General features: G+C 28.1%; 1 protein-coding gene across 2 annotated transcripts; it reads left to right on the top strand.

Annotated features, from left to right (window-relative positions):
• Positions 1-1756: 1756 nt before the first annotated feature.
• On the top strand, positions 1757-5986 carry LOC125878342 (cullin-1-like). Of its 2 annotated transcripts, XM_049559580.1 has the most exons (7): positions 1761-2020; positions 2371-2470; positions 2555-2740; positions 2829-2876; positions 5175-5378; positions 5457-5534; positions 5743-5986. In XM_049559580.1, exons 1-7 carry the CDS (start codon positions 1878-1880, stop codon positions 5818-5820), a joined length of 837 nt encoding a protein of 278 aa, XP_049415537.1. In that variant the 5' UTR covers positions 1761-1877; the 3' UTR covers positions 5821-5986. The 2 variants fall into 2 exon arrangements, with proteins under 2 accessions (XP_049415545.1, XP_049415537.1); XM_049559588.1 differs by lacking the exon at positions 2829-2876 and having other exon boundaries at positions 1757-2020.
• The last annotated feature ends 4985 nt before the right edge of the window (positions 5987-10971 follow it).

Here is a 10971-nt window from a genome sequence, read left to right as displayed (position 1 = left end):
GTCATACGACATAAATGTGTCGTTTACAACCTAAATTGAGAAAGTTGAATTCTAAAATATTATATGCAGCAAGGAAATATATAGAGAATTGCGTTAGATTATGAGTTAAAACATTTCGTGTTCGAGGAATATATAAAATGTTGATATCTTTGAAAAAGTTCATCGATCTTCATATATATTCGCAAGTGGTATCTATTTTCCACAATGTTATTATCTTCGTTTTGTAATATTTGCACCATAAGTTTTGCATCTGATAAAATACTAATCATTGATCAATCAATTCATAAAGATCGATTTAAAGTCTTTCAAATCTCTACTGCTTCAACTTAAGTATACTGTGTTTGTAATTGGCTTTGTCGATGAATTTTGTGATACATTTTATTATTGTCTTCAATAAATAGAAATACTTAAAAAAATGATTTCTAACTTCACAACAATAAAAATAATCAAGAAAGCAACTTTATTTCTATATACAATAACAATTATCGTAATGTTATGTTCTAAATATTGAAAGTATATATTAAAAAATTATGTTTTAACTCCACAGCAATAAAAAAACAATAATAAAAGAAACTTTATTTCTATATACAATAACAATTATCGTAATGTTATATTCTAAATTACATTAATTAATTTTTTTTATACTACACTCTTAATATCATGCCGTAAAGAAAACTCTAAATCTTACCCCCACAAAATAACCAATATACTTTTTTTTCATGTTGTTTTTCCCTAATTTATTTATTTTTAAGTTTTTTTCTTCCTCTATATTTCTCAACAAAGTCTTTTTCTATTGACATTTTCTTTTGTTGTTCTTTATTTTTTAACTACTCATTTTTCTTTAGTTTGTATTTTAATATTCATTAAAATTTGAATGTTAAATGTTTTCCTTGTCAAATTTTCTCTGTTAAATAGTTTATCATATTTAATATTAAGAAAATATCCTATATAGAAATGAAAATTTTATATTTTTTAATCTTTCGATGAATACATTATCAAATTATTAATTTCTTGATAGTTAAACATTGTTCATTCTTTTAGTCACGAAATTTGATATTTTCTTCAAATTATTAAAAAATATTGATACATCATTTTAAAGATTATTTTAATAATCAAGATATGAATTTAGTGGTCATATTATGTAACATAATATTAAAAATATGTTTACGCAATAATCCTTTAAAGTATTTCTAGGAACAAAATATTAACTATTCAAACACATTTTATTTTAATTAGTTTAAAATTTTCTTTCTAAAATATGTCAAAACAAGCTTAGCATTTATTATTGTTTGTAAGAAGTTAACTAATAGAAACTCTTCATTTTAACAAAATTACAATAATATCTTTATGGGCCCATAACAAAAGTTAAGACATGCATGGATTCTTCTAGATTTTCATTTTGATCATTAATTATATAATTATTATTTTGCCCTTAAATGATGTTAAAATTACTAAAATGTCATTGGTCGTAGATAGAAATTTAAGGGATCAATTTTGTCATTTTCTCACCTTATTGCTATCTCTATACGGACTAATATTGTCATTTTCTTGACTTGGCCAAAAGAAGTCTATAAATCTTCCAAGTTGACTTTGACATTGAATAACGACTATGACAAGTTGCTGAATATTATAAACTCTTTTTGGTATAGTGGCTCCACCGTCATAAAGCTCCAAGTCTAAAAAATTGCAATGTATTGATTGAGAATCAAAGTTGGAAACTTCTCTAAACTTTCCCATTATATTAAAATTTCAAAGTTGGAATCTTCTCAGAAAGCCTTCACATTTTTCATGAACTATAAGTTGTGCAATAGCAAAGCACTTTATAATTATTTCCTCATCATCAATCAATATCACAATATATCTTAATTGGAGTAAGCATGAGTAATTTGAAGCCCACGTTGAGTTTTGAACAAGGATGGCCTATATTGCAAGATGAAGCTATCAACAAAGTTATCCTCCTTGTTGAAGAAGGACACACTTCCAACCGATTCACTTCTGAAGAGTATATGCATTTATACACGTATCCTATTTTTATACTTTTACTATACTATCCTGCATTCAGAATTTGAAGTTTATGTGTTCCCTGCAAGTACTTTAAATTTATTCAAAATTGTATATTGGCTAGTATCTTAAAGTTTTATTGTGGGCAACTCCTCTCTTAACCAGAGGTCTCGGATTCGAGCCTGAGTATGGAAAAATTCTTGGTAGGGAGCGTTTCCCCCTGAATGGTCCCTATAAGCGCTAATCCAGATTAATCTAGATCCAATGCAGCAACCGGATACTGGATGGGAAACAAAAAAAAAAACTATATCTAATTATATTTTGCTATTCCTATCAATTTGGACATGTATTTCCTAATTGTATTATCAGAACAGTGTATAACATGTGTGACAACAATCCAGCTGGCCCTGAAGCTCAAAAACTGTATCAGCAGTATAAGAAAACAATGGAAGGTTATGTCTCCTCAAAGGTAAGTGAAACTTTTGAGAGTTTTACATACATGATTGTTACTTTTTTTTTTTTCGTTTTCTTGATATGATCATCGATGTTACAGGTAGTTCCATCAATTCAGGGAAAGAAAGACGACGTCTTGCTACACGAACTTGTTAAGAGGTGGAATAATCACAAAATCATAACCAGGTGGCTTTTCAGATTCTTTCATTACCTTGACAGACACTTAGTGCCTAGAAGGGGCCTCCCTTCGCTTCAGGAAACTAGCCATTTGATTTTCTATGAATTGGTTAGTTACGAGTACTTATCCATCGATATGTTGGATCAATTAGACGAATAATGTCTCTGTTTTCATGGATTTTAATAAATTGTTGTAGGTCTATGGTGAAATGAATGATGGAGTGAGAGATGCTGTGATATCTTTGGTAGGTTTACTAAAAGAAGTCTCATGTTCCTTAACTGGATCTTTGAATTTTGGTATCTATTTAATTTATAATAAGCTACTATGACTGTTAAAATAAGTTAATTATTGCCCATTGCACATGGCTACTTGTGTTACCAATATGTTAAACTAGTAAAATCACCCGCGCATTGCGCGGTAATTTAATATTATGAAATTTATAATTTAAATTTAAAACATATCAGTCATTAATGAAGCTAAAATACTATATTATCTTATACAAGATTACATAGTAACAAATATTTATTATGTATAGAAAGATGATAATTATAACATCTTATCATTTATCTTTCAATCAATCATCTTTAATTTGCTTTTATAATTTATACTTTTTCTTCTAGGAAGTGTTACTATTTGATATTTTTGGAGAATCAAATGAACTTCAACCAGAGATATTAAATTTTCTAATAAATAAATTATCATTGGTGAAGGGATGGATAAATTTTATAAAGGCTGAAAAAAGTGAACAAATATTCTAATTCTAACGTGTAAAAAGTTCAGCCCTACCTTTCACTTTACATCTATCATTTTAAAGTTCTCCATTTAAATGTATCATAAGTAATTATTAAAATGAAACATTAAAGGGAAAATGTATCATATTGGACAACAATTAAACTTATTATATATACTTGAAAGGGAAAAATATTACACAAAACTATTAAGTTTGTTTGGGTATTTTTTTAAAATCAACATACCAAAGTGATGAAGTTCAATTTGTAACTACACAAACTTGAGAATCTTTGCATACTTCATATTGAATATGAGCTATTAATTTACTGTGTAGTTATCTATGTCTTTGGGATTAAAAGAGGCTCCAGTCTAGTCATATTCCTTTATAGGTCATCCGGCACATCCTTTAACACATGTTAAAAGTTTATTAATTCTTGTCTTCTTTTCTAGGTTCACTTTGCACATCAAGGTGTGATAAAGTTTTTAAGGTCTTTATGTCTTTACAATGACATACCAAATTTGAATTTTGTCTTCCAGAGAAGGTAGTATAGATCTTTAAGGAATTTTTTTACAGTACCTTTAATAATTTCAGCAGATAAAACTTGTGTGAATACTTAATTAACGTGTGTTATTTAATTTTTACTAACAAATATTTATCACAATAACTTTGCAGAAATATAAACAACAAAGTTTAAAACATGTACTCAAAAACAACAATTAATAACATAAGCATAAATTAATGACTGTAAAAAACATATCAAGATCTGTAACAATAAAATGAAAGAGAAAGGAGAAAATCGAGCCCACTAAATGCACAGTGTCCCCTTAAGATATTATTCCTCTCTTGTACCCGAGGTTTAAAGGAATAGATCCTCTCAGGATAGAACGATTCTATTTACAAGTGTATTGATACAAAAACAATTGTATAGTGAGCCACTCAACAGGAACAAAGTACACAAATATTTAATTGTGCAGAAGAAGAAGAGGTTTAGAATTTTCGTTGTTTTAAAATGAGAGGAAATTCGTCCATTTATAGACAACAAAGGATAGTGTGAACAAATGTTTATTGTGCCTTATCGGAAAGGGTACAACTCTTTGGAAAAGTTACAACCCTTCGGAAAGGTCATATTCTTTCATAAAAGTCACAACTCTTCATAAAAGTCACAACTTTTCATAAAAAGTTGCAACATTTCATAAAAGTCACAATTTTTAATTAAAGGGCAAGGTTAGTTTTGGAAATAAATAAATTAAAAGGGAAGCTTGGTTTGTGGTGGCGCCACGTAGGCGGACTTAGCAACTTACATTTGGCTAATGTGATTAGCCTGTATTCTTGTTCATTTATGTTCACTAGTCCTTTAAATTTGAATGATCTAGCTAGATCGCCTTTTTCTCGGTCTACTGGTTCTTTCCGTACTCCTCTGAAATAGTCTAGTATAACAACGATGTATACTTCCATAATCAGGGGTAGAGCATAGAGCCGAGGGGGTTCAAATGAACCCCTTTCGGCTGAAAAATACACTTTGTATATGGTTAATATAAGTTTTATGTGTATAAAGTAGAAGTAAAAGTTGGACCTCCTTCTGCTTCTTCGTGAGTTTACTTCTTCATATTTTGAACCTCATTAGTGAAAACGTCGGCTTCACCACTGTCCATAGTCCAGAAACGTATTTCTCCTGTTCTAGAACTTCTGCTCGATTTCATATTTCTCTGGCTTCCTGAGGCCATATTGGACAGTTCTGTTTTTCTCTTTATAATCAATTCTATGTATTATATTTTACACTTAGTTTCTCTTTTACTTGTTACCATGATTCAGATTAATAGAGAACGCGAAGGAGAGCAAATAGATCAGGCCTTAGCGAAGAACATTTTGGATATATATGTGGAGATAGGTGGAGACACCATGAAGTATTACGAGAAAGATTTTGAAGAATCGATGCTGAAGGATACTGCTGTATTCTACTCTAAGAAAGCCTCAGATTGGATTGCAAGCAAATCTTATGAGGAGTACATGCTGAAGGTTAATTCTATTTCGCTTGCTTTGCATATTGAATAAACTAAATAGTTCCATTACATACCAAATGTTGATGAAATTCAGGTCGAGGAATGCTTGAAGGACGAGGAAAGGAGGGTTCAAAGTTATTTGAAAGACATAAGCAAACATAAGTTATTGGAGGTTTGTAATAGACTGCATCGTCGTATTCTTTATATTCTGATGCATATTGCAGAGTTAGTAGATGTTTTTTTTTTTTATAGTAGATGTTGTTAAGACTATCTTTGACATATCTATAAATGCAATTTTTATCAGCCATTAAGTGTTTTTGGTTCTTTTCTTAGTAAGTGATTTTGAACATGATGTGATTAAGTACTCACTCCAAATGCAGGTTGTAGAATATGAGTTACTTACTGTACATGCAAGCAAACTAGAAGAGAAGAAACAAATCAATCTTGGAGCTGCTTAAAAATGAAACACTTCTTGAAGAAGAGGTTGTGCCTTTATGTGATTTGAGTGTGACTACTATTTGATAAGTCCTAAATATTCATTTTCACCTAAACAAGTTGTTGTACTGTATTTGCTTTTGCTCTTTCAATCCTTGATATAAATGTACCTTGGGGATAGTGAATGCATTTTAATTGATATAGTGAAGTGTTTTAGTTTGATTGTGTAATAAAGTTACAAGAACGTAAAGAATTTTTTGAATTTTATAGTCTTAAACTATATATAATATATCAAAGTATACTATTTGAATTTTTTGTAGTTTTAAACATGTGTCATGTTATTCCTATATAAGAGTGCCTTAAAGGTGTATTCAATATGAAAGGAAAGTATTTTCCATGAAAAAAATATTTTCTTGAAAAGAATTTCTAAGAAAATAAGTGAGTTTTCTACCTTATTTTCTTGTGTTGAGTACATACGTAAAAAAAACATTATCCTAAATCTTTTTTAGACAAACACTATGTTATAATATTCTTTTAATATTATAACATGATTGGATCATGAATCTAACATCAAAGTCTTTTTTTTTTTTTTTGCGTTAGGGCTAAATTTGGGCAAATGTCCAATTGACCGTGGATTTTAAATCAAAATCAAAATTTTATCATGGATTTGGAATCTTAAGTTGTGAGCTTTGTAGGTTTGGGGTGGGTTGATCAGAAGTTGACTTGATGACTAGAATTTGGCGTGTGTTTGGGGCAGATTTGGGGTGGGCTGATCAAAAGTTGACTTGATTGACTAAAATTTCAACAGATTGAAAATGATTATTTTAGGCCAAACATATATGCACAGTACTTAAACTTATCTCTAAATTTTATTTTCGCATTCCAACTCAATTTTGTTTCATTTTAATCCTTTACCTCCAATTTTCATATTCCATAGACACTTTTAAATGATGTGGTAGAATGTGTGCATCACACTTTTTCTAAGAGAATAAAAGTCAAGAAAAAAAATATTTATAGAAATAATAAAAGATTAACCCTTCAACTCTATTTTTTATGTATCGTTTAAATACAAAATACTAATTTTATGATTTCTTTATTTCTATATATGCTCTTCAACTGCAATTTTGCATTTTAAAAATCGGCGTACGTCCGTTATTTATCGTAAAAAATTAAAAATTGACCGATGACCATTGATATTTTTTTTAAAAAAAGTAACAATTTCTTTTTGAGAGATTCTCTATACTTTTGCGTGAAAAATAACTAACGAAAGTGTGTCAATTTTCTTTTTTAAAAAAAAACAATGACAACTCAACGAAATATGTCGAGTTTTAGCGTTTTTAAGTAGTGTTATTAATTAGCAATGAACATGAGTTTTTTTTACTCGTATTTAGTTGAATGAAAAATTAGAAAGTTAGTATTTGAGTTAAATCCAAATAGACTGGATATGAAAAAAAATATGTGGTGCTATTTAATTTAATTAATTGCTTAAGAAAGAAAATCGACACACTTTCGTCGGTTATTTTTTCACAAAAAATGTTGAGGAACTCTAAAAAATATTTTTTTAAAAAACAAATAAATTGAAAAAAAATTGATGTTCATCCGTTAATTATTTTAAAAAAAAAAAGTTGTAGTGTTGATTTTTAAAATGAAAAAGTGGAAATGAAGAACATAAATAAAAATGAAGATATCATAAAATTAGTATTTTGTGTTTAAATGGTATATAAAAATAGAGTTGAAGGGTTAAAATAGAACAAAACTAAGATAGAAGAGTGTCAAAATGAAAAATCAGGGCAAGTTAGAGGAGTTGTGTATGTGTTTTTAATTGACTTTTGTGTCATGTCATGGCATGTGAAGTAGACACATTCCTCTTCGTTGATTCTTTGGAAAGAAGTGTTTAAATGAAACATTGAAGAATTAAAATGGAACAAGATTGAGTTGGAGTGCCAAATGAAATTTAGGGACAAATTTAAGGATCTCAATATATGTTCGGCCATTATTTTAAGATATTTGGTCGTTTGAGTATGATTTTGAATAGAAGAAGATCATTGGATCATTTGGAGCGGTAGCATTTCAAGTGAACTAAAGTTTCGAGGCTAGTGAGGGTGTTTGGAGTGATTTGTTTTAATTGTTTTTTATTTTTAACATTTAAGATAGTTGTGTATATTTGAAGAAGCCACAAAATACGAGTTTGGAGTTAAAAGGTTAACTTTTTTTCTTCAAAAAGTATAAACGGTATATCAATTTTTTTTAAAATCAAAAGGGTAAAATCGATATCTTTTGCACATAATTAACTCTGTCTACTTCGTTAAATTTTTTTGATTAAAATCACTGCGATTTTGTCAAAAAAAAAAAATCAGCCTCCCAGGAAGTCGCTGCCAAAGCAGCGATAATTTTTTTTTAAAAAATAAAATTAGGGAGAATATTTGTTTTCTGCCCGCTAAAGCTGCCAATGATTTTTGTTTTTTTTTTCAAAAAAAAGTTAATCTGAAAATTGGTGCTGGAGCAGTGATTTTAACCAATTTACTTTTAAGAAATCGCTATTGGAATAGCGATTCTAATTTTTTAGTTTTTTTTTTGAAAAAATTGCTGCTCCAACAGTAATTTTCAGATTAAAAAAAAAAAATAAAACAAAAATCGTTGGCAGAAGAAATACGGGCAGAAAAAAAACATAATCTCCCTAATTTTTTATTTTTTTTAATTATCGCTGCTTTGGCAGCGTTTTCTCCTTTTTTAAAAAAAATTTCGCTACCCCTGAAGCGATTTTAAACAATAGAAAATTTACAAAGGATATCGCTCCTGGGGGAGCGATTTTGCCCTTTCGATTTTAAAAAAATTGATATATCGTTTATGCTTTTTAAAAAAATAAAGTTATCCTTTTGACTCCGGACTCCATAAAATACTGCCGATGAGGAAACACTTGTTAACAATGGGAGCCAAGGAAAAATGAAATTACCCCACGACCAACAACAATTGACTTATAGCTTCTTCTATATATGAGCAATATAATAGAAAAATATTATATTTCTCAAGGTTTCATGATTGGTAAAGACAATCACAAATATACCAATAACTTGGATGACAAGTTTTTTTTCTTTTTTTGAGATTTTAATTTTATTAGTTTAAAAAATTAAGATATTACGGAAATTAAATATGCTTAAAATTTACAAATAACAACAATAGATATTCAATGTAATCTTACAAAATGAGATTTAAAAAAGATAAAATATATGTAGATCTTACTTTAATATACGCAACAACATGTTTAATATATGTTCTTTGAAAAGTTTATTTCAGAAATTAGAACATAAAATCTAGAAAAAATTAAAACGACACAAAAAGAGAAAATATTATCATTTTAGGTGAAGCAACAGTTGCTACTTCCTTTTTTTTTAAAAATAAAATAAAAATACATTATCTACCCACAACATAATTTTCAAAAACTTCCTCATAAAACTGTCCAGAAAATTACAAATTATTCATCAATTAATAATTTGTTGGAGTCAACTACAGTCAAATTTCTCTATAGTGATAATATTTATCTGAAAGTTTTGTAGTATTTGACATGGTTTCTATAATGAAGTGTTATATATATACACAAATACTGACATTCGACATTTAGATCTCATTTAGCTGTTATAAACAAAATTATGCAAGATTATATATATATATTATAAACAAAATTTGTTAAATTTAAATTTAATGTTAATTGATTTTCATAATTCATTCATTAATAATTCAAAAGACTATTACATTACTAATAATCCATATATTATTACCAAAAATAAATAAATTTCCATTACTAGTTACACACTTACACCATACCACAAAGAATAAAAGTCTAAGAAATATATGCGTTTAAAATTAATTAAAAATTTAAAAGTTTCTAATTTGATATAAGAATTCTATAATTGTAGGTTGTTCGTAAATTTCAATCTTTTAGTGACAATATATATACCACTTGAATTGAATTGGCAAACTTGTTCAAACATTTAGGAAAAAAGTACATTTTCCTTAAAGACTGTCTAAGAGTTTACTAATTAATCCTTTATATCACCCAAAGTAGTAGTAATTCGAGGTTGTTCATCAAAACTTTCGTATTTGTCTTCTACATCTATTATCCTTTGTTCTTCCACTTCAATGACCTGTACAATTAATATAATCTTTTTATCAGGATAAGTTTCAACTATAGAAAATTTATTAAGTGTAAAAAAGACAAACATCAACGGGTTTTTTTTAAAGTTATGATTACATTTTGATGACATAATACATAAACATGTTCTTTAACTTGGCCTTAACTGATGTCTATGCTATTCAACTTTGGGTATACACAAATAAGCACTTAAATTTGTATAAAATTAAACAAGCAGACACATGTGTCTTATGTGACACAATACACGAAGGACTTCACGTAGGTCGTGAATTGCCACGTATAATACCATGTAGAACACATGCATTTAATTGTTCAACTTTATACACATTTAATGTCTAATTATGTGCACTTAAAGTTAAAGGGCATAAATGATAGCTAAAGTCAAATTAAAGAGCATTACCATTTATCTAAAGCCTATTTTGATGTACACCATTTAATACATATTTATTTTGTTACTTTTAGATATTTTTACTTAAAATTTACTATATGCCTAATTTGATGATGATTACATGGTGATTATTTTTTGAAATATTTTATTTTATACCTAGTATATTTCTTATAAAAATATTATTAGATAATATTTGAGTATAACTATAATATATGGTAATTTTATTAACAAAAGGTTCTACTATAATGAATGACATTTTTGTTATAGGTAGAATGTTGTTATATAAAAATAAAAAGTAATAAAATATAATATGGAAAATCGATTCTAGAGAAAATCATGTCGTTATAGTGAAAGATGTTATAACGAATGACCTTTATAAAAAGGTTTGGCTATATATGAATGAATATGCATTCACTAAAGGGTGTACTCGGTATGAAGGAAAATATTTTCCATGAAAAATGATTTTCTAGCATATATTTCTTGAAAAATAAGTGAGTTTCTTACTTATTTCTAGTGTTTGGTAAGTAAGTGAAAAATGTTATAACGAATGACCTTTATAAAAAGGTTTGGCTATATATGAATGAATATGCACTCACCGTGCTTTATTCACTAAAGGGTGTACTTGGTACGAAGGAA

The sequence above is a fragment of the Solanum stenotomum genome, chromosome 1 (genome assembly GCF_019186545.1).
Source record: "Solanum stenotomum isolate F172 chromosome 1, ASM1918654v1, whole genome shotgun sequence".
Classification (NCBI taxonomy): domain Eukaryota; kingdom Viridiplantae; phylum Streptophyta; class Magnoliopsida; order Solanales; family Solanaceae; genus Solanum; species Solanum stenotomum.
This window is presented reverse-complemented; position numbering and strand designations above follow the sequence as displayed.

What these genes read in the sequence shown, in the direction of transcription:
- LOC125878342 (XM_049559580.1), top strand. Translation starts at nt 1,878, where the DNA reads ATGAGTAATTTGAAGCCCACGTTGAGTTTTGAACAAGGATGGCCTATA. An exon ending in GAGATGCTGTGATATCTTTG is followed by an intron (nt 2,877 to 5,174) that starts GTAGGTTTACTA and finishes ACCATGATTCAG; the next exon opens with ATTAATAGAGAACGCGAAGG. An exon ending in GCAAACATAAGTTATTGGAG is followed by an intron (nt 5,535 to 5,742) that starts GTTTGTAATAGA and finishes CTCCAAATGCAG; the next exon opens with GTTGTAGAATATGAGTTACT.